The sequence below is a fragment of the Pteropus vampyrus genome, unplaced genomic scaffold, assembly GCF_000151845.1.
Source record: "Pteropus vampyrus isolate Shadow unplaced genomic scaffold, Pvam_2.0 Scaffold300, whole genome shotgun sequence".
Classification (NCBI taxonomy): Eukaryota; Metazoa; Chordata; class Mammalia; order Chiroptera; family Pteropodidae; genus Pteropus; species Pteropus vampyrus.
In genome coordinates, this window is record NW_011889081.1 from 947004 (window position 1) to 971121 (window position 24118).

At 49.7% G+C, this 24118-nt stretch overlaps 1 protein-coding gene across 4 annotated transcripts in view; it reads right to left on the reverse strand.

Annotated features, from left to right (window-relative positions):
- Positions 1–24118, reverse strand: part of MGRN1 (mahogunin ring finger 1) — a 47852-nt gene that overhangs the window by 19043 nt on the left and 4691 nt on the right. For all 4 annotated transcript variants that reach the window (XM_011376460.2, XM_011376463.2, XM_011376462.2 and 1 more), the window contains exons 2-7: positions 13887–14005; positions 12211–12299; positions 11568–11714; positions 10317–10434; positions 2965–3031; positions 2198–2247 (exon numbers count right to left, since the gene is read on the reverse strand). In XM_011376460.2, the coding sequence (XP_011374762.1) occupies positions 2198–2247; positions 2965–3031; positions 10317–10434; positions 11568–11714; positions 12211–12299; positions 13887–14005 (590 nt within the window). The remainder of the gene's footprint in view (positions 1–2197; positions 2248–2964; positions 3032–10316; positions 10435–11567; positions 11715–12210; positions 12300–13886; positions 14006–24118) is intronic.

Genomic DNA, 24118 nt, shown 5'->3' on the forward strand with positions numbered 1-24118 from the left:
GATGACTAAAGAGCCAAGCCGGGGTTTCTCAAATGTGGCCTCTGACTTGGCCTCAGCACTACCCTGAGCACCTTCTAAAGATACCTCCTCTGGGATCTCACCCTGATTTGCAAAGTCCAACTGGCCCCAGGTAGTTCTCAAGCACACTCAAATTTACAACCATCAGCCAGGTTCTGATGATGGACAAGAGCCTCCCCAACGTCAAGAAGCAGTACGTGGATGGCAAGAATTAGACACCAATTGCAGCCCTCGAAGGGCTTGGTCTACTCTCAAAGACGGCACAAGAACATGCACACACATGTGTACATGGGAAAGTCCAACGCTCTAAAACTGTAGAAGAAACCAGAACAAAGCGCATTCAGTGCTATCTGGGGAGACAGCTGAGAGCTGACAAAGTTAATTAGGAACAAGATCTGAGATCTTGTGACATCACCAATTATCGTTCTGAGTTAACTGAGACCAGCACTTGGCATTTTCTGGTAAGGCCAATGGGTTCCTATAGAAGTTTCTAGTATGCTGAACTCAAAAAACGAAAGAGTTTCTCACTGGGCTCTAAACTGGAAACACAGAATGGAATATTTGCCATCAGTGGCCCATCTGTCTTGGCCAGAGAAGTAGAAAGGTAGATAGTTACTGTTGCTTCCAACAAGACCAGGCTCAGGGAGCACAGCTGGCAAGCCCAGAGCTGGAGGAGGAGAGGGCCAAACTCTGCCTGGGGCACTCGGCGTCACCACAGCCCCAGGAGGCCAGGGAAAACACTCAACAAATAGGCCAGGCAGGCCTCAGCCCTGGGTACGTGACTCCTGGAGTGTCTGGAAAGACCCAGATTAAAGGAAGAAGCTGGGCCCTGCACAAAGGGCCCTCAGTGCTGCAGACACACAACTGGCTGAGGAAGCTGGGGGTTGTAGGGTGCCCAGGCATGGTGGGAATTCCAGAACAAGCAGCCTGAGCATAGTTTCCTCAAGGGATCCTTGCTCTTCATCCGCATAGGACACTCTGGAAACTCTGTGCAACTGCAGAGTGCCAACCAATGTCATAGAGCACTGGGGGTAGGGGATGTCAGCCGTGGCATTTTCAAACAAGTGACATACCCCACTACCTCCAGCAAAGGTCTCAGTGAGCAGGGACGCTGTCCTAACACAGCCAGGCACTCAATCACTGTGTGGACAGACGCACAGGACTGCCTGGCTCCCACAACCAGCAGTGACTGGTGAGCAAGACGATCCCTAGAACCCGCAATGTCCTAATCAGTAGTGAGGTTGACCATCTGCACTACCAAAGCCAATATCCCCACTGCACCCTGTAAACGTGGCCAAAAAACACACAGCTGGGGAACCTGGGGACTCGAGTTTGTGTGAAAAGAAGGGGCAAACACCTACGTTTTGAATACACGTAATGCTAAAGGTAATATTAAGTGACTCCCTCCATGTAAACGGCCTCTTCATCTGTAGGCGTCCCTGGCTCAGGGCCCTCAGAAGAGTCTGGGTGTCTCCTCCCTCTGCCACTCACAGAGAGTCCAGGGCTGTGCTAGGCAGGTGGCAGACCCTCCTCCACAATACCAGCATTCGCAGAGTGCCTACTTCGCGCTGAGGATGTAACATACACGGGACCAGCCCTGCCCTCATGGACATCTGATGAGTGAGTGCAACAAATAACTGCCTGGAGGTCAGCAAGGTCCCAGTGGGGAGGGAGGTCTGCCCAGCCCCGAGGAACCGGGAGATGCAGCCTCCTGGAGACAGGACAGGATCACCTGTGAATGTTTGAGGACCAGGTGGGGACTGAGAGATTCTGAAGACACCCAGGCCACTGGGCCTGGTGGGAAAGGCCACAGCCCTGGATGACTCCTCTACATTCCAGAGGAACAGTGGTCTGACCAGAGCCCTCCACATGGGGATCCCAGCCCCTGAGCTGGCAGGTTACTGGGACTTCCCAGAGGGCTGGTCTCCCCAGAACATGCCCTCACCAAACACTATGTGTCCTTTAAAAAGCTTCCTGATGGCAATGCTCTACCTCAAGGCCCAGCCTCTGGAAACACATCATCTTCCTGGAGCCTGGAACAACTGGGGAACCTTCGTCTGCCCTGGGCCTCTGGCTCTAAGCCCACCTGACCAGGCGTGACCCCCAAGTTCAGACTTCTAGTCTCAAACACCACTCCTCTGCCCATCGCTCCCAGGTCAAGGGGCAGGACAGCACTTACCTTTTCAAAGGCGGCCAAGAGCACGTGGGCATGACCAGTCACCTCCACAACTGCCCGGAGAGAGAGAGGAGAGCGAGCTTAGAACACTGACCTGCCCCTGCCCCAGCTTCTCCTCCTCATTCCTATGGGCTGAGTCCAGAACCCTTCAAAGGGCTCATCCTAATCTCACGTTCTCTGCCTGGGGGGCCCTGCCTCCCTCCAGCCCACACGTCACCCCTCCTTCAAAGTAGCCACTCCAAACTGCCTGAGGCTGGCTCTGTACCTGCTGTCTCATTCTGTACATGGAGGAACATTTTAGGCAGTGCTGCTAAACTGAGAAAGTGGGCTTGGGTACAAGCCCTGCCCTGGCAGGGCTCCACCATCCACATCCTAGGCTGGGGGCGTGTAGCCCACAGCAGTGGCGGGGAGACCCAGCAGTCTTTGCCGGACTGGTTAGGAAATCAGCGTGGCCTGAGACAGGCCCATCCCACTCCCTGCTGCGCTCTGCTAACCGTCTCCATCATTCCACTGTGGAGTGGACACCAGATCAGAGGCATCGCTAGCCACTGTTACCACAGTGAGAACCAGGCTCTACCACAAGGGGGCCCTAGAGAGAAGATGGAGAGCCCAGCACTTGAGTCCCAGGGCCCTAAACCTGCTAAGTGGGCTGAGCCCACACCGTCCATCGCTTCTGAATAAATGCCTCCCTGCTGACTGAGGGGAGAAGTGGCTTCTTCCCGCAGGGTCCACACGCTGGATGGGAGAACAGAAGAGGAAAGGCCACTCACCATCTCCTTCATCCACCACTGCCTGGATGACCACTGGAAACACTCCCCGGTCTAGGTCAAAGTTCAACTGAGGAAAAGAGGAGAGACCAGTCAGACTGAGTTGGAGAGGACAAACAAAATGGCAAAAAGGACAGAGGCCTGGCGGTGCCTTTTGGGTGTTTTTTGTGTGTAGTAAAATAGATAAAAATGATTAAAATAGCTAATTTGTATTCAATTCAGTGGCATTAAGTACATTCATATGGTCATGCGACCATCACCACCATCCATTTCCAGAATGTTTTCGTCATTCCAAGCGGGAACTCTGTTCCCATTAGGCAATCAGCCCCATCCCCCTCCCTCGGCCCTGGCAATCCCCACTCTACTTTCTGTCTATGGACTTGCCTGTTCTGGACATTTTATAGAAATGAAATCATACAGAATTTGTCTTTTGTACCTGGCTTCTTTCACTCGGCATGTGTTCCAGGATCACCCACCTGACAGCATGTCAGTGCTTCCTTCCTTTTCAAGACTGAGTAGTATTTCACTGTATGGCCAGACCACATGCTGTATCCAATCATTTGCCAATGGACGAGACCTTTAGCTGTCATGAGCAGTGCTGCCATGAACAATGCTGGACAAGCATCTCTTTGGGCCTGTTTTCAGTTCTCCTGGGTATGACCAGGCGTGGAAGTGCTGGGTCACATGGGAGCTCTGCGTTTAACCTTGTAAAGAAAGGCACCTGGAGTGGTGTCGACCAAGTACGGAAGGGAAGTAAAGGAGACCACGCAGCTGGTCTGAACTCAAGGATAAACCTCCTGTCACTTTCCTTCTCCTCCAGCTCCAACCCCTTGTGGCTTTTGCTGCTCTCCGGCTGAAGGCCACTTTCCTTCCCACAGGAGTCCACTGTGGTGTGGTCTCGTATTTGCTCACCAGTGGGGGCCTCAGGTCAGGTCACGCTGAGCTCACGAGACAGAGGTGGCCAGCTGAGGACACCCACAGCAGGGGCTGCACGGGGGAGGCCTGAAAGGGAGGCCTGTGGGTCACAGGCTGTCAGTGGGAGGCAACACGGGGAACAGGAGAGGCCAGGAGGGGTCCAGGTGCCAGGGCAGGGTCAGACAGAGAAATGGCAGGTTCAAGTCTAGCTCCACAACCCAGGCCCGTTTCCTCATCTGTAAAAGGATAAAAGCTCTGCCTCATGCAAAGGCTCTGAGCGTGGTGTCTTGGAGAATACACACTGAGCACCAGCAACTCGAAGTTCCATGTGTTTAGGCAGTGGGAACCAAGCGAGGTGGCCCAGGAGGACCTCCCAGAGGCCTGGACCCCCGGAATGCAGGACTTAGTGGGGATATGTACGCATGTCAGCTGCATGAGGGGAGGTGGGGGGGCATGTGGGATGTGTCCAGGCTCACCCAGGACCCCACCAAGCCTCACGCTCCCCGCAGCCTCAGGGTAGAAGGGCTACACCGCAGAAACTTGGACTTGTGGGAGGGAGAGACCCCCTTTCTGAGCCCCTGCCTTGCTCTGAGATGACCGTGGAGGAAGGTGATCACCCAAGACTCAGGAGTTACATGTCATCCACAGCTATCCAGGGGACAAGGGCTCCTCTGCAAGCCTGCCTGCTCTCCCCACCCTGAAAGCACAGAGAACAACCTTGCTGACGACCATCCCAAAGTTCCCCTGGTGACGACCATGCTGGGTGTGATGCACAAGTGCTGCCCTTCCAAGGGCTGTAACTAAGCCCAGGAGGGGGCGCCGTTCAGGTGACAGAGCAGGATAGGAGCAGAGCTTTGTGCACTTCGTCCCCTGTGCTTCCAGCCAGCTGCTGGAACACAATCCTCGGGGCAGATGTGGCTGACTAGGTGCACTGTGGAGCCACCAAGTGATCCGTACTGTCTTTCTGCCATGCATGCTGAGTGCCACCTCAGCATGGCTGACAGTCCTGTTTTGCTGGTATTGGAAAAACAGACAGCAGTATGTATGGAGAGGTGTATGGGGTGGCCCCACCAGCAGGCAAGGACACTGGCCCTTCTCCCCTCCTGTCCTCTCAGCAGACAGGGCTCATGATGGACAGCCCAAGCTAAGTAAGCACTCTGCATGCGTGACCTCATAGAACCCTGATGGCTACCCTAGAGCAAGAGACTGTTTCTATCTCCAGGAGACAAATGGGAAAACATAGAGAGCATAACTTGACCAATGTTTCATGGAGAGAGTGACAGAGCCAGGGTCACCTCCAGACCACGCCTACCTGTGTCCTCCCAGTCCATGGGATAGGCCACCACTGCCGCCCTAGACACCCTGGTACTTCTGTCCTTGAGACCCTGCTCTTACCCAGCCTGACCCCCTGCCCAGACCTGTCCGAACCCCACAGAGAATGTGCAGACAGCTGCTGCACCTGCCCAGCATCCAAGCACCCTTCTCGGCTGGCAGCTGTCCAATCTTCCTCGGGGAAGTTTGAGAATGACCTCTCTACTACTCTGGTCCCTGTGGTCTGGCCAGAGGATGGCACATGCCTGCCTCAAACAGGGGCAACAGAGGGAGGCATATGGCCTGGGGTGGTCCAGCCAAGCACTCTAGGACCCGGCTACTGGTCTGCAAAGTGCCAGGCGGAGAGCAAGGCAGGCTCAGCCAGAGCAGACCCTGTCCTGATGACACAGGCTCTAGAGGAAATGGCAAGCCATCCAGCTCTTTCAAAATCTAAGCAAATAAATTCTCAATTATCTTTAACCAGACTGAGGTTTTTCTGTCACTCACAAGCAAAAAGTCCTGACAGAGACACTGCTTTGAAGGCTCTGTTGCAGCAGCCTTCCCAGTACCTCCCACTGATATTCAGCTTGCAAATCACGTGTTCTCAACAGAGCCCAGGGCAGCACCCTACACATCTTCATTCAACTGACTCAACAAACTCCGACGGATGACCTACACTGGCTGGCCCAGTGCTGGGCCAGGGGACAGAGATGGAGACGATGTGGGGACTGGAGCGCCAACTCTTTCTGGCCATCAGGGCCCGGATGCTGCACTGTCCTTGTGGTGCCCGGCCAGGACAACCTCCACACACAGAGCTGCCACCCCACATATGCCTCTGGTAACCTCACTTGTGCATCTGTAGCCAGCACCCCATTCCAGCCCTATCACACAGAAGGGCAAGGCTCCCTGGAGGCCCAGGAAGAGTGACCCAGGGAGCAAGGACCATGTCCCCCAAAATGCCTGCTCCGCACAAGGCACACACCAAAACTAAGCATGCTTCCACCCACTGCAGAGAGGCTGACAGAGACGTTTATTTTTAATGCAGGAAAAAAGGCTTTCTTAGGCAAAAAAGGCCCCCCAGGTCAGGAGAAAGAAAGAGCCAGGCAGCTGACACCAGCGTGAGTCACCCCTAGGCTTTCTGGCTCACGCTTTGCTCTTCCCCTACACTGCCTTGGTGGGGGCCTCGCACCCTGGTACCCTCAGGGTCTCTCTTGAGCTATCTTGGTACAGAGAAGCCCCCCAGACGGGGTCTTTGCAAGCCCAGCTCAGATGGATACCAGGAAATAAGGAAAAGGCAAAGGGTAGAGGAGGAAAGGGATGTGGCTTTGACCAAAATAAACAAAAGCCCGTGAGGGGACTGGTCGGGAAAACTAGCAAAGAAGCCACACCAACTGCAAGGAGGTAAGTACTGAGCTGAAAAGACGTCTGCAATATGATTCAGTAAAAATTATACAGGTGGGGAGGGCAGGTAAGGAATTCCCCCATACCTTCCTCTTAATTTTTCTGTGAACCTAAAACTACTCTAAAAAAAGAAAGTCTGAAAAAGATAAAATTTAAATTTAAAGCAAATTGTAGCCAAGAGAAATGAAAACATGCATTCACACGAAAACTTGTACACAAATGTTCACAGCATCATTATTCACAATAGCCAGTAGCCAAAAGACATGGTGCTCAGTGAAAGAAGCCAGACACAAAAGGTCACATAGTGTGAGTCTGTTTATATGAAATGTCCAGAATAGGCAAATGCAGAGAAAGCAGATGAGGGGCTGGGGGTGAGGGATTGGGGGGGTGGGTAACTACTAATGGGTAAGGAGTTTCTTTTTGTGGGTGATGAAAATGTTTACACAACTCTGTGAGTCTAGTAAATACCACCAAATTGTCCACTTTAAAAGGCTGACTTGCATGGTATGTGAACTATATTTCAATTAGCTATTTTTTTTTAAATAAGCTAAAAAATACACATATTTTATGTGTGTGTGTGTGTGTGTGTGTGTGTGTGTGTGTGTGTGTGTGTGTGTATAAAGCAAATGCACACAGGAAAAATGTCTGGAATACACGCCCCAAATGGTCAGAAGTGGTCACCTCTGAAGGAAGAGACTCACTGGGGAGTGTTTTGCTTTATAAATTCTGTGTAATTTGCAAATTTTACAATATGTATACATTATTGTTTTAACCTTTAAATAGGCAAACCTGCAGGAAATGACTAAAAAAAGGTGGATGGCCAAGCCTCTAATGGCATGGTGCCTAAAGCCAAGAGGACACCTTGGCCATGTCTGGAGACATCTTTGATTGTCACAACTGCAGAGAGGGGTATTCCTGCCACCGGAGATGCTGCTCAACATCCTACAGTGCACAGGACAGTCCCCATCAGAGAATGACCCAGGCCCCAAACGTCAACAGCATCAGCTGAGAAAGCCTGGTGTAAAGGAGAAATCTGAGTTTGGTGCCAGAGTGTCACATCTCTAACATCTGCCAACATCCCCTTCAGGAGGCAATGACATCATGCTAGGATGTAATAACACTGTTTTGTTCTCCATAAAGCTTAACCTCTGAAACTTTCTATTTATGGCAAGCTTAGTAGTTTCCCAGCTACTGCAATGGCTAATAAAGTTTCTATTTAAAAATACATGTAACGGGGTAGGTGGGATGGAGTGACTGCTTAAAGGGTGCAGGATCTCCTTTTAGGGTGACGAAGATGTTCTAAAACTGCATACGGTGCACAACATTGTGAATGTACTAATTGTCACTAATAATAAATTTTATGAGTATTCTATCACAGTAAAAAATACATGTAATAAAAACTGAGTTGATTTTGAGAAGAACACATTATAATGTGTGATAATCAGAGAAGGCAAAGACAAGGACAGGGTCCTGAGATATAACTCAACACTGGACAAGCTCAGGGTTGCCACCCATCGTGCCCCCACCACCGCACCCACCTCACCACACGCTGACAAGATGGGGATGCAGGATCCCTGACACCCCGAGGGAGAAAAAAGGGGATGCCTTTACGTGGTACTCGAGACTGGTTTATGACCCAGGTGTGCCCCAGGAGAAGTGACCTCACTGGGAGTCTACAACCCAAACCGCTGGCCTCTCAGCACATCTGCAGACACACAGGGGATCTGTTTTGGGGCCAAAATGCCAAGGCACAGAAGTCACCAAACTGAGGTGTAGCCCCGGCCCAGGTACCACATAAGCCACCCCAGGGCAGAAGCACCACTTGTCTGCCCAGCTCCTTTCTGCAATCCCAACTCCTTTACCTGTGGGAAGCTGCTCTTCCGCCATTCACGGGAGGGTGGGCAGGACCAGATGCACCTGCTGGGAGTGTGCACCCACAGGAATGGAAGCAGCAGATGGCATGGTTTTGTGCAGGGGGGCCCCCAGGGATCTGCTGTTCAGCTTTTCCTCTGACTTCAACCACCCAGTCCTTCCTTCAGAAGACCTGTCCTTCTCACACGAGTGATGCAGAGGTGACTTCTGTTGCTTGCAGTCAAAGCACCCTGACTAGCAAGCACACATGGCCAGGAACAAACAGCAGGGCCTTCATCGGCTGATGTATCCCATGATCTAGAACATTCCTGGCCACTTCCTAAACTACAGCAAGCCCTGCTGCCTCCATTTCTTTCCCCTTCTGAATTTTAGTAACATAAGACACGACTACCTTCTAGAGAATTCAGCTAAGTGAAAGAAGCCAGACACCAAAGACCACATATTATATGATCCCATTTATGTAAAATGTCCAGAATAGGCAAATCCACAGAGACAGAAAGCAGGTTAGTGGTTGCCAGAGGCTGGGACGGGGGGAGAAACAGGGGTTAACTGTAGATGGGCGTGAGGGAACCTATCAGGAGGATGAAAACATTCTAAAACTGGACTGTAGTGATGGTTGGGATCATAGATTTCCTAAAAACCACTGAATTTAACACTTAAAATGGGTGAATTTTATAGTACATAAATTATACCTTAATAAACCAGTTAAAAAAAAAATTAAATAATTCAGAACGGTATATAGCGTCAACACTCACGCTGTATGGTCTATCCTTTGGCATCTGCAAGGGACTGATTCCAGAACCCCCCCAGATACCAAAATCCTGGGATGCTCGCGTCTCTTATATAAAAGGGTGTAGGATCTGTATATAACCTACACGCATCTTCTCATTTTTTTTTTATTTGCTTTTAACAGTCTCTAGATTACTTACAATGACTAATACAATATAAATGCTATGGAAATAGTTGTCGTCCTGTATTATTTAGGTAATAACGACAAGAAAGTAAAGTCTGTACATATTCAGAACAGAAGCAACCATCCCAGCATAGGCCTAATCGAATAGGATATGTTCCCCCCCACCACCAAAGAACCTGCAGCTGTAGAGGGCCAACTATACACGTATAGTGTGTATTATATAACCTTCTTCCTTATCCAAGACCCTCTGCAGAAACAACCACTGTCTTCGGCTTGATGGGCATCTTTTCCGAGTTTTCCTCAAGACTTATATACACATACATGTACCTGCAGAAATGGTTTTGTGCATTTTTGTGGTTGCTACATACACGAGATTATACTATATTTGTTTGCAACTTACTCTTCTCTGAACCCAGAGGGGCTTTCCACATCAGCATGTACAGTATTCACAGATCTCTTTCATCTGCTTTAAGTCTGCCCAGCATCCATAATGGACATGAACTAGAGTGCCCATGTTATATATATGGGTGGTTCCTGTAACATTAGTGAACTAAGTAATCCCCTCATGGTGGGCATGTAGGTTGTTTCCAATTTTCACTATTACAGACAGAGCTGCCATGAACACCCTTTGGGTCCTGTAAATTACCATCCTTAGCTGTGGAACTGCTAGGTAAAAGGCATCCTGCCACACTGCAGTCTCACGGCCCCGCAAAGCATGGTGCCCAGAGCCTCTAACTGCTGCTGTTCCATCCCACCTCCGTCATTCAGTCCAGCCAACACCTGGACCGAGCAACACCCCACAGTCCAGTGCATGCCTGACTGAGCACAGGTCTTGGTAGCTACTTCCGATGCTTATTGACCATGTGAGGAATCTGAGCAAACGAGCCTCTTATTCTTGCCCCCCACAAAGGGGAAGGAACTCAGGAAAGGCGCAGGAGGTTACCTCATCATCCTTCCACTCTGAGAAGTCGATCTTGAAGGAGGGCAGGGAGAACTGCTGGCTCACCCCCCTCTTATAGTGGACCGTCTCGGACTGCAGGGCGGGGCTCTTGGGACTGTACCTGAAGAGGCAGCCGAGAAAGGATGGTGAGACTCTGCCAGGAGCAAACGCTCTGCCGCGTCCCTTTCTCAGGGTGATCCCCACCGCCGCACGCCTGCTGGTTAACTTGGCTACCTTTCCAGATATGGCTATGCCTTTCCATTGGTTTTTACAGTTTGTTGACTTTTTGAAAAAACATGGTACAAAAATGTACACAGTGCAAAGTGCCTTCTCGCCCAGCCCTGAACCCGCACTCTATCTTTGCTCCCAGCCACCTGCTTCTCTGCCCATCCACAACCCAGGTATTACTCTCGAAAGAATTAAAGCATAGTCACACCTGTACGTGTAGGTGTCTATTCTTTAATATTCAACTAGCAGCCCACCTACACTCCGCTCCACCATTCCTCATGCACCCCGAAGGTGTCCCGTAACCACCATATACATGGGTGTCATGTTCTCTGAACACTGTATTGGCTCCACTGAAGCTGTACTCTGATTCAATCGGGCCCCCACTGGTAGACACTGGGTGGTCTCTAGCACCTTGCTTTTCCAAACAATGCTTCCAGGACCCTCTTCTGCACACATCTTAGCCATGCATGCAAGCATATCTCCAACATAAATTCCCAGAAAAGGAATGGCAGGTCAAAGAGTATACGCATTTTCAATTCTGATAAACTCTAGCATCTTCCCATTCAGGAATCCAACACACATCCGTCACTCATCCCACTCTGCCCCATCCCACACCTGCTGTCCTTGGGGCCCCTCTCTCAGTCTCTAGGTCAAAGGACACTCTCGAGGGCTTTGACACATCTGGCCTGAGAAACTGGCACTGGGGTTGGGGGTGTGGCCTGTGAGCAGACTCAAAGCCTAAGCTCCCAACCACTGCTCTATCCCCAGATCAAATCCGGCCTCTGAGCAGTTTTCTCCCACAGGATGGAAGCCAGTGCATTTCTGCCTGTCCCGTCCAGGTACGGCCCCACGGACTGGAGGCAGGCATGACAGGGTCATGGTGAAGTTGTAGATTTCAAAGTATGGGGGCCCATAAGACCCTATTTCAAATAAAACCTCTGAAAGTTCAAATATATAATTCAGACAGAAGCAGAGCTGCTGGGGCCCTGACCCACCTCCTCAGTGTACCAAGCACCCCAGACTCACACAGCCATCCCGTTCAGAAACTCCTCCGCCGCCTGGCAATAGATGGTGATGGCCACCCGGGCATCAGCATCAAAGGTGAACTCCAGGCTGTAGAGGACGCGGGGCTTCTCGCTGTCCTCGGTGGGGCTGTCGGCACCATCTTTGTACCTGCCAGGAAGGCAGAGGGACAGGTAGCAGGTCATAGGTCAAGCCTGCAGGAGCATGCCTCCCCTGCTGAGCACGCACTGTCCCCAGAGGGGTCCCTGAGTCAGCTGCCTGGCTGCGTCCCACCTTTCTAGAAACATGGAGACCCAGTCCCTGTTGGACAACAAGGCCCAATAATGCAGGGTTCTCCTTCCCTTGCCTCCTGCTCACAGAAAGGGAGATAAGTTCTCTCGGTTTAGAGATGGCCCCAGACGCATCGGGTCTTCCAGGGTTAAAGCAGTTCCTCAGCGCTGACAGTCTGGACTGGGTCATTCTTGGCTGTAGAGGCATCCTGTGCACTGTGGGGTGTTTAACAGCCTCCCTGGTCCCTGCCTGCCAGATGCCAGGAGCACCAACCCCTCCAGTTGTGACAACTAAAAATATCTCCAGACACAACATCCCTGGGGTACAGTCACCTTGAGAACCCCAAGTTTAAAGAGCAAGGAGGAGTCAAGATTACCTCACGAGCCGGAGTGAGTCCTTTCGGATATTCACCAGGCTTCTCAGCGTCTTCACCGGCTCATGGGGGGCAGGGGTGACGTAGGGAAACTAGGAAGGAAAAACCCAAAAACCCAGGTGACTCCCTGGTGTGGCAGGGTACAGAAAACAGGGATAATCAGAGCACTGGTCACATCCCCTCCTGGTGCGCCAGGGCCCTCATGCTGACCACTGGATGATATTATTTTCATTCATATCAAAGGAAACTGTGGACAACATGAGCAGCATGTGGGAGAGATGGGACCAGACCACTCTGAAAGATTCCGGTCATGCGGTCATGGTCCCCCAATTCCAGGAAGGGCTCTCGGGAAACACAACTTAGCCTGAGGGATCTGGGGGGCAGCGATTAGGGTTGGGCTCATTTCTGGAGTGGGACCCAACATCTGCTGCTCTGGACAAGGCGGGCTTCCCATACAAGGATGATGGACAATAAAGATTCTGGAAGGGACACGTGCACACAGGAGTGCTGTAAAAGTGGCAGCATCTGGAACATGTGGATGGTCAATGTCAGTTTCCCGCTTGTGATAGGGCTCTGGAGTTTTACAAGACGCCATCACTGGGGAAAACCAGGTGAATGACATATGGGGGTCTCTCTGCGTTATGTCCTACAATTGCAGGTGAATCTACAGTGCTGTCCAAGTAAAAGTTGAAAAAAAAACCAACAGATTAACGAGAAGCCTGTACGAGCCAGGCCCTGGGTCTAAGATGATGCTCTGAACATGTGGAAGGCGAGGGTCTAGCCTCACCCTCATAGACTTGGGAGGGTGTCGGAGGCCCCACTGGTCCCTCAGGTGGGGGACAGCAACACTCTCAGCCCCAGCCTCTCACCTCCCGCCCATTAAAAGATCAAGATTTTATGTCAACCAGCTGCGTCATGTCTAAAACAGTCATGGAGACCCCAGGTCCAGAGGACCCCTCACCCCAAGCCAGCCCCCTGACTCAGCAGCCTTAGGGGACGGAATCCAGGGTCTCTTGAGGGAGACGGCCTCCCGCCTGGCCCCTCGTCCACACTGGGGATCCAATACTGGACTCGGAGTTCCCCCTCAAGAGCCCTCGCTCATTCCCCTCTTTTCAGTCCCCAAATGTCAAATGTTCTCTTCTTTACTGTCTGTACCACCCTAAGGAACAGGGCAGGATCTGTCCTCTGCCCTAGGCCCCTGGAAGGGTCCTGGGCACACAGACAGTTCCAAATGTGCATTGAATGAATGAATGGACAGCAGTGCACAAACATGGGCTTCTCTGGTGACTGGTGAAGGTGAACCTGTAAAAACTGTTTACCAGCTGTTCGCGTTTCTCCCGTGGATCACATCTTTTACCCACTATTCCATGGACCATATATGTTCTTTTTTCTTTTTAAAGAAAGTTGTCCAAGAGGCCTGAGATCAAAACCATAATCTTCTATAACCCCAAAGCCTGGATGCACCAGGTTCAGTAGCAGCTGCTCTGTCCCCCAGTGACCCACCCTGGGTCACCCAGCCTCTAAGGGGGTATCACCAGGACATGCCTCAAGCACATGTCATGTGCACACACCCAGCTTGCAGATCTGCCCTGTCTGGGGTGACTCAGTGCCCACTCATCCTTGCACCTGGGACACTGAGGGCAGGGTCCACTCACGTGCCCAGCTCTGTTGAGACCGACCTGGACTGGGCGATTGCCCAGGAAGTTCAGATCCATGTTCTCTCCAAAGAGGTAACCTTCAGGGTGGGGGGTGTCAAATTTCTCACCTCCCATGAAAAAGTGCGAAGCAAAGTAGTTTCCTGGTTTAAAAAAACAACAATAATTGTAGATTAAGGGTTGATACAATCCCGTGGGAGCATCTAATGGCCAGAGAGGCTCAGCCCTGGGAAAGGCTCTATTCTGAGAGAAACCAGCACAGGCCATGGCTTCCACTCTCGTTCCAGAAACAGGCCTCAGCCCTTCCACCATGCCGGTTCCACCTCTGCGCCCACCCCAACACCCTTCCCTCTCTTGGACTTCTCCCCGCTGCTCAGGAACTCATCCAATCTTAACTCTAACACCATTTCCTTCTGTAGTAGGGTGAGTTGTGTCCCCCACGAGGACATGTTCCAGTCCTAACCTCCTGTATCTGCGCACGTGACCTTATTTAGAAACAGGGTCTTTGCAGATAGAATCAAGAGGTGAGACTAGATTGGGGTGGGCCCTAAATCCAGTGCCCCGTCTTCATAAAAGAACCTGGGAGATTTGGACATAGAGACACATACAGAGGGAAGGAGGAAGTGTGACAATGGAGGCAGACACTGTAGTGACGTGGCTACGAGCCAAGGAATACTTGGAGCCACCAGAATCTGGGAGAATCAAGGAAGAAGCCTCCCCTGAAGCCCCCAGAACGAATCAACCCTGTCGATACACTGATTTTGGACTTCCAAAACTGGGAGAATAAATTCTGTTGTTTTAAGCCACCCAGTTTGTGGCACTTTGTTATGACAGCCCTAGCAGACTATACATGTTTCCTGACCCCAGACTAAGTCAGCTCCCCCCACCCCAAATTCGAGCCTTTTCTGATCATTTCTTTTTTACATTAACAACCCCTCCGCCCTCCTTGCTAACCTCCTCCATTCTCCTCTGTTTTATTCTTCTCCAGAGCACTTTCTACAACTCGACGTACCATACACAGGAGGCCCCCACACCTTACTGCAGGTTTTAGGCCTCAATAACTTCACAGTATAAATGCTACAGACTAAAACCTCTGGATTGAGAGACAACGGATGAATATTCCTTTTTGGTGGGGGGGGGGCTTTAACTGTATTTTATAGACTTTCTATAATTAATCTGTATTAAAACAAAAAAATTATTTTAAAAAGATTGGTGACGTGTGTTACAGCAGTGGTTGTAATACCACAAAACTGGAACCACATTCTGGAAAAACCACTGACCTGTACATTTTAAAAGGGTGAACTTCATAGTACGTGAATATATCACAATAAAGCTGTTATTAGGAACCAGAAGAACTTGCTTGATCAAATTGTCAGCTGGTAGATCATCAACGATTTTGTTTTGTATTAGATCTTTATGTGATCCTTACATTTTTTTTTTTGCGAATAACTTAAAATTAGATGCTAGTGCTATATCAAACCTCTGTTAATTCCTATCTACTGATTTATGTGAACAAAGTTTCTTGACTTAAAAGTGAAAAACAGAACAAGAACTGACGCTGACCTGCCTCTATCAATAGGTTTTATTCAACTGTGAGTACATGAATTAACTGGGAGAAAAAAGCAACCCATCCAGTTAAGAGATACATGCGCAATGCTTCTTAGTATTTGTTATTTATAAAAACAGAAATGTTTATGTTGTTTGGATCAATTTACTCATAATGCCCACACAGACCAGAAGAAAAATTCTCACTTTTAAAATTCTCATTTCAATTCATGTATATATTTTGGTTGTAGAAACATACAATATGGTCATGAATAAGACTTTCAGCATACAAAGTTGAAGCCACCTTCCATGTTCCTCAACAAGGAAACGGACAAACGGCAACAAGACAAGTCACTACGGCAGTGACAAGATGGGACCACAGTCGTTAAAAGGAGTGAGCCAAGTCTCCACCTGTCAGCACGGCGCAGTCGCAAAGCGAACACGACTCACACAGAGGAGTGTGAAACACATCACAGAGAAGCCTTGCAGCTCAGATGGGGAACACCTACACGTGGAAAAGAATGAACCAGACGTGGGAAGTAAGCGCCCAGGTCCAACATGGGGCAGAAGTGTGAAAGAGACAACGATATGAAAAATGCTAACCATGAATTCTAAATGAGGGCATTCACTGTTACTCTCCGTACTTTCCTGTTTTTTAAAATGCTCACATTTTTTTTAAAAGGAACATTTAAAGGAGGAATGTGTGCACCAGAGGGCACTGGTAGCAGCTCCCAGGTGTGTGTGCATGTGTATAAATGTGTGCGTGTGGATGCTGTATAAATGTGTGCATGGATGCAGATGTGTACATACATGTGTATACAGATGGATAGTATGTACGCTGTGCTTGTGCGTGCACATCCGTATGTGTACACGGTGTGTGTGTGTTACGTATATATTGTACATCTGTGTGCGTGCACACTTTAGGACCTAGAGGTGTAGACAGAGCTATGAAGAGGCAGGAAGAGAAAGAAGAAAAGGTAATTGAGGAGAGGAACAGAAGGAAGACATGAGGGTGAAAAGAGAACAGACGCCACTACCACTCCACCAGCTCTTCCTCCACGTCCCCGAGGCAGCACCCTAGCCTGGTTTTCCCAGGGAACAGATCCTGCCCCCACTTTTCATGCAGGAAACTGCACTCTGGGATCACCAAGCTGGTGGTGGGGCCCGGCTCAAACCGGACGACTCCCAGCGCACCGTGTCTCAGCACCACGCCAGACGCCTCCCCTCCCACAGCACAGCGACGGCAGCAAATGGTCAGTGGTGTCATCTCTGGTCACGAAGGGTAGCTATCCCCACATACAAAGGCCTTCCGATCAGAAAATCCTTCTATGGCCACACTCCAAGGGCCTGCCAGAGGCCACGATTTCAGCCTAGAGCCCCAGCTACGTGACACGGACATGCTCCAGGTACATGCAGCCTCAGAGCCTCAGCGGGGCTGTCCCCGAACATGATGGCTAAAATAAACTCATGCCCCTGTCTCCTCCTTCCTGTCACTGGTCAAGGGGCACAGGAGCTCAAATAGTTCGCCTCTTCTCTGTGCCAGGGATTCATACTCTGCCCTACTTAAAGGTGTCCAGGTGACCTGGCTGACAAAGACCAAGAGCGTCCTGCTGGGAGGCCTCCCAGCATTCTCACACATGGCCCCATTTTCCTTCGTACACAGCAGGTGCGGAAGGACACGTGTTCATCATCTTCTACAGATGAGGAAAATCAAAGCCATGAAGCTGCCGGTGAGCGGCTGTCTCGGTGACAGCTGAAGGAGGTGAGCAGGTGCCTTCCATTCCTCATGGGCCACAGAGCCAGCCAAGTGGACTTCTGGGGTTTCCTTTTGTTTTGTCCTTTCCGCTTTCAAATGTGTGTATCGTACACGTGCGTGCGATGACCATCATTTACAACGGAAAAATGAAAACATTCTAAATCACTTAAACGAACCAACCCTGCTAAGGGGGGAGGCACCAGGACGTGCAAAGATCTGCAAGGGATCAGACTGAAGGCAAAGCACAAGTCAGCACGGAGAGCACAGCTAGATTCCACTAAAAGAAGGGTCTCGAAGGATCCTCACCAAATTGCTGGCAGGAACCTCTGAGAAGGCAGGGAAAAGGCTGGGAAGAATAAAGTGGGGACCTCCACATTCTCCCCGAAAACATCTGCCCTGCTTGAGATTTTTTTTTTTTTTAAACCCAACTTTATCAAGAAACCAGAGTTTGGGATCCTGCTCCAGACTGAATGTTTGTGCCCCCGCCCCATTCACATGTTGAAAACCTAACCCCCAATGTGATGGTGTTTGGAGGTGAGGTCTTGGGGTGATTAGGTCATGAGGGTGGAGCTCTGATGAATGGGACCCTCACCTCACCCTGATCTGTGGAGCAGGGCTGTGCATCTTGGTCACAGGATGCCCACCTCACTGTGACTCCTGAGGGCTGCCTGCCTGGAGAATATGGGCTCCACGTGCCCAATCTGATGTCCTTTCCAGGGAGGTTCTTGGCAACCAGCCTCACTCATACACCAGATGCTATCCCCATGCTAATGCTATCCTCAACACGAACCTCACCATGCCTCCACCTGAGGGCTGGGTGCCCACCAGCCACACTGCAACTAGAGATTGTGCTCTGCACTACCCACCTGGCCTCGTGCCACCTTTCCAGCCCATTTACCAGGATCCTGGAGCTTTCTTCATTCTCTCTGGCCCAAAGGGCTGCCCCCACCTTTCGACTCCAGAGCGAGGCCTCCCATGACCTCCTCCCTGCAGGCCATCTGCCCACTCTTCAGTAAATCCTATTTTTCCTTGTTTGTTGGTTGTTTATACTCTGTTCTCCCCTTACCAAGACCAGGGGTCCTATGTTCATTGTCCCATATTTCCGGTGGCCAGCACTAGGGACTGCACAGTAGGAGCTTGACAAAAATTCATCAGATAAATGAAAGTAGATGACACTGTTATTATATTTGATAGCTGAGGAAACTGAGGCACAGAGATCAAGTAACCCGCTTCAAGCCACACACCAGTGAGATCCAAACTGAAAAACCCATGCTGATCCAAGAGCCCATCGTTCTCAACGATGCCAATCCAATGTGTTTTTTTCAACACCACCAATCCTCCAATTCTCAGCAGATGCTGACCCAGAGGCCTACAAATTTAGCTCAATTCTGCCACTATCTACCTGCAGATCATCAGATCCTACAGGTTAAGGGCTCAGTCTCATACAACTGCCCCCATTCACATGCCAATCACAAGTTGTCATCTATGTTTCTGACCAATCGGCTATAGATCAGAGGTTCCCATGACTTCCCCCTTAGGTTCATTATTTGCTAGAGGAGCTCACAAAACTCAGGAAAACAGTTCACTTACCAGATTACCAGTTTATTATAAAAAGACCCAATCCAGCAACAGCCAGATGAAAGATGCAGAGGGTGAGGTATGGGGAAGGAATGCAGAGCTCCCGTGCTCTCTCTCAGCATGCCACCCTCCCAGAATCTCGGTGTGTTCACCAACCTAAAAGATCTCCAAAACCCGCCCTTTGAGTTTTTATGGAGGCTTCATTATGTGGGCAAGACTGATTAAATCACTGTCCCTTGGTGATCATCTCAATCTCCAGTCCTCTAATCACACAGTTGGCTCCCCTGGCAATCAGCACCTATTCTCAGGTGCTTTTCAAAAATCGTCTCGTTGACATAAACTCTGGTGTAGTTAAAAGAGATATCTAAAAACACCCATTTCACTTTTATCTTTTATCACTTAGGAAATTTCAAGGGTTTTAGAAGCTCTGTGCCAGAAATGAAAGAAGACCAAACATATATTATTTTATTATAAATCACAATATCCCTGCCAGGTAAACCATGACATTAATAAGGACACCCTCCATGCTCCCCTCCTAAGAAACAGAACTGACCCTGGAACCTGGGACACTGGTGTGGATTTTGCTTAGCTGCCCTAGTCACCATTCGTGCTCCAACGGAAAGGTGACAAGGCATCCGTAAAGGCTGGGAACAGTTCATTGATTTCAACAGCTGAAAACTGCTCTCATTCTGCAACGGGAGAGATGTTCCCAGTGACCAGCTTCCTGAAATCTGCTGCCGCTAAGCCCCAGCTGGGCCTGACCAGCTCAAGATCAGAACATTGCAAGTCACCACAGAGTACAGATCTCAGAAAAGCATCTCCAGGCCCTTGAGAACACCCTGCCAGGAGGAAGGCCAGCAGCCCCACAGCCTGTGAGCCTGTTTCCAAACAGTGAAAGAGACTGCCCCGGAGGGGTCCCACCCACCTCTAGTCTCCCTGCTCATAGATTTCCCCTCGGCTAAGGTCACACATGTGCACAGAATAGCATTCTCTGCTTGCCACACTCAGGCAGGTGTCTGGGAGCCCCTAACCTCTCTGGGGCTCAGTGTTCCCATCTGTAACATGAGAGATTCAACCTGCACTCTGGCTGCAGATGAGATTAGAGGGCAGCTCAGGATGACCTAAGGATAAAAGGAGCCAGTTATGCAAAGGAGCCTTGCACAGGTGAAAAGACACTTGATAACCCTTTGTTTCCCAGCCTCCTTCTAATGTGAAAGCCTTACTCATTACAGCGGGCCCATCTTAAAAGCTCTCGGCCCCCAGCAAGAAGGGAAAATTAAGCAAAGATTCTGGTTCAGTGAGTTCCCTTAAATAGTTGTAGCCACCTTTTGCGGTGGGGCGGGGTGGTGAGGGGGCAGCTACCCCCAGAATGTGTAGCTCCCGCTCCCTGGACATAGCTAGTTGGTCAAGGTGGGCTTTTGACTGTCCACCTTGGGACAAAAACCAGATTCTGGGACAAAAACCAGATTCTCTCCCTTGTGGAACTGGGGATCACAGGACTTGGTCCTTGAGGGCCCCTGGTGGGCGGCAGTGGTCTTTACCCATGTCACAGCACCATGACCCCAAAGCCAGAGCAGAACAATGGTTGTGCACTCTGACAGTGTCTACTTCTTGGTTCCCCAGCCTTCCAATGCATTCTATTTCTTGCCTAAGATAGTTTCCACAAATGCCATAGTGATGGCCAATTTCCAAAGAATTCAACATGTAATAAAAAGCACTTAAGAAAAAACTCCTGTAAATCAGGGAGTAAAAAGAGACACTCCAATATTAAAAAATACGCCAAAAATGTCATCAGGACCCTCATAAAAGGAGAATGAGAAATGAATGGAAATCTACATACAAGGCGCCCAACCCCATTGGTCATTAAGGGAAAGTAAGTTACAACTACAACAGATATCCCTGGCTAAAATGAAAGAGAAAAGCAACAAATAAAACACACACCCAACACTAGCCAGTGTTGGTGAAAAGGCACAGTGAACGGAACTCTCACGTTTGGCCGGTGGGGGTGTGAATTGGTTCAACTGCTCCACAAAAGTGTAAAACTTGCTGATGCTGCACACGTGCACCCGAGGGCCCCGCACCCACTCCCAGGTATGAAAATGAACCCAGAGAGGTGAGTAACTCGAGGAGTCAAAACCACAGAGTCAGAAAGGAGAGTGGTGGTTGCCAGGGGCTGGGGAAGGGAGGATGGGGAGTTAGTATTTAATGGGGACAGAGTCTGTTTCACAAGATGAAGAGTCAAGGGGATGATAGTGCTAATGGCTGCACAACAATGTGAATGTATGTAATACCCGAGCTGTGCACTTAAAAATGGTTAAGATAGTAATTATTATGTTATGTGTATTTTACCACAATTAACAACCCTAAAAAAATAAATAAATAAACCCAAAGAAATCAGATTCATGGACACCAAAGCCAGTCAGTCACAAGAGTGTCCATGGCAGGATTTGCCTAAGAGCCCGAACCGGAAGTTCCCCCGGCGCCCCTCGGCATGAACAGATGAACACATGGGCATCAACAGACGCTGGAATATCATGCAGCACAGAAAGGAAACCGACCACTGCTCCATGAACCATGCCAGGGCCTCGCATCACCGAATGTAGAGGGAAAGAGTGTCTGGTTCCATTTATATCAAGTTCAAAAACAGGCAAAACTCATCTCCACAGGGATCAGGAGGGGGTTTCCCAGGGAGAAGGCAACTGCCAGGGGCTTCTGGGGGCTGCTACTATTCTATTTCTTCAACACGTTCACTTCATGATCATTCATGAAGTGTGCTTATGATTTATACATCTTCCATACATGTTACACTTTGATTTTAAATATATATGTATATATACACTTTTTTTTTGTTTCGAGATATCTTATTTCAAGAATATCATCCTTCCTGTTGACAGAAAAAGAATCCAAATGGCATGTTATACTTTAACAGTGTTTACCTAAAGCCACCTAGTATACCAGACACAATTTTTCAATTGAAAAAGACTCCAGAAACTAGTATTACATAATGTACAAGGTTTAAGTTAAATTTATTTCCATTATTATTCATAGAAAGAATAGACAATCGATGCAAATGACACAAACATTTTTTAAGGCACTGCACTATTCTCCCTAAAGGCTCCCTGGGGAGTCTGATCACTCAGGAACATGGCAGTGACCATGAGTTCCATGGAGCAGGAGATCTGGATAGCAGAAAGCTGCAGTTATCAGAAAAAAGGAAGGACCCCAGGGCAAACTGGAGGGGGCCAGCACAGAGGTCTGCCCACCTCGAGAAATCGGCTCAGGAGCGCCCAGGACCAAGGGGGAGGGCCCAAGTCGATAGGATGAAAAGCCTGAGAAAATGGTATTCTTTCTAACCTGCCTCAGGCCTTCTTTTAGACACAGAGGTGGACAGATGTTCCAAAGTCAGAAACACTCCGCCAGCCTCTCACTTCCTCACCTAGTTATATGAGAAAGTGAGCTAGCTGACTTTTGTGAGACAGCTACTGGCCCTTCTCCCATGCTGTTCCGTGACAGTGGCTTTCTGCAAGGACTGGGCCTCACTCCTATTCCAATCCCGTCCTCGTGGCACAGGCTAGGGCTGAGCCTGGTTCCGCCAGCTCTGAGGAGCCGGGCAGATGCAGAGGCAACTGGCAGAACTGAATAATTCTACGTTACTTACTGAGCCCTTGAGTTAGGCGCTGCAGGGGAAGTGTATGTGACACCATGTGCCCTTCATTTTATGGGACAACACAGAAATGTGAGGCTGGATCACTATACATGCCAAATGGAACATGGCCCTAAGCAAAGTCTGACCTAGGCAGCACTGGGTTTAGGAGATGGCAATGGGCACTGCCCGCTGCTGTGTCATCCAGGAAGTGCAGGACATGCCCCATGAAACTTTCAGGCCTACTGGAAAACACAAGCTGGCTGGGCTGGGGCTTGGTTCCACCCTGCCGTCTCACGTGGAGTCTCAGAATCAGAACTGAAAGAGGCCTGGGGAGCCAGAGGTTAAGTGGGTGAGTTGGAGACAGGTCCTGAGAGCAAGTGACTGCCTCAGGACTTGGAATCCAGTGCTCCTGCCACCATACCCAGCCATGTTTGTGGAAGAGTGTGCTATAAATACAGTAAAGGCCACCCCAACAGTGAAGAACGAACACACACACACACCCCTTTTATCCTGGGCAGATAGGCCCTCAGAGCCTCAGCCAACTATGGATGGCAGCAGCCACCTTCATGGCATGGGATAAAAGGCCCCTTGGCTATCCGGCCGGAACAGCACCGGCTCTGGCTTTGCCAGGCTGTGCAGACCTTCAGAGAGCACAATTTCAAAGGGCCGAGAAAGGTTTTGTTATGTACCAGGATGAAACATATGGTGGGGTCAATGTGAAAATTCAACAAAGCCCAGGGAAGGCGAGGCTGGCAAGAGCTGACACAGAGCCAGGTTATTTTAGAGTCAATGGGAAGTGATGGTTTCTCAACAAATCCCAGAGAAACTATGAAAGGTTTGCTGGGGCATGCACGGAACTGAGAGAAGGATGCAGGACCTCAGAGACAAACCGGCAGAGCTCCAGCGCCCTCTCAAAGCCTGGAGGGTGGGAGACACTCCAACATCAAGATCCAACAAATCTCAGTCCTGAGCCAAAGGGCTCGGGTGCCAAAGGCAGGCTTCTAAACCCAGGCTACCCACTGCTTCTTCTTCAGGGAAACAGATGCCTACCCACCCCCATGGTCAACTTAAAAGTTTTTTGTTGCTGCTGTTTTTACCTAAAATATAACAGCTTACAGCTGAAACTTATTGGATTTCGTTAACCAATGTCACCATAAGGATACATAAATAAGTAAAAATTTTAAAAAACTATATATATATGTATGTGTGTATATATATAAATAAAATAGCTGAAACTCAGGAAATAGCTCTTACAACAATAAACTCCAAACCAAACTGAACGAGCAGGAGCACAGAACTAGTTCTTATGTGAATGGCACAGGCGACAACTGGGGAAGGAAAATGTCTGCTCACAGTGCTGGCGATGATAGTGCAGGTTAGGTCTTTGAGCAGGGAGGTGAAACCCCGTGTGCAGGTGAAGCCGCTTCTTCCCACTCCCATCCCACTGCTACTGATGCATGGGTCTCAGAGTACAAGCTTGCCTCCTTGGGACAGTGATGGCCCATGGACCCCAAATGACCCCAGTGACAGAGGACACCCTTGGTGACACAGAACATTCTCCCTTTGCTAGAACACCTGCCTCTGAAAGGCTCTACTCCGGAAAGGATAAATCCAACACCAGCATGAAGCGTGGTCACCAACATCATTCTCAAGCAGACGCTTCTAGACTGCCCTCAACACAAAGGCACACAGCACACACACCTTGGGCTCCTCCATCACACGGCAGAGACC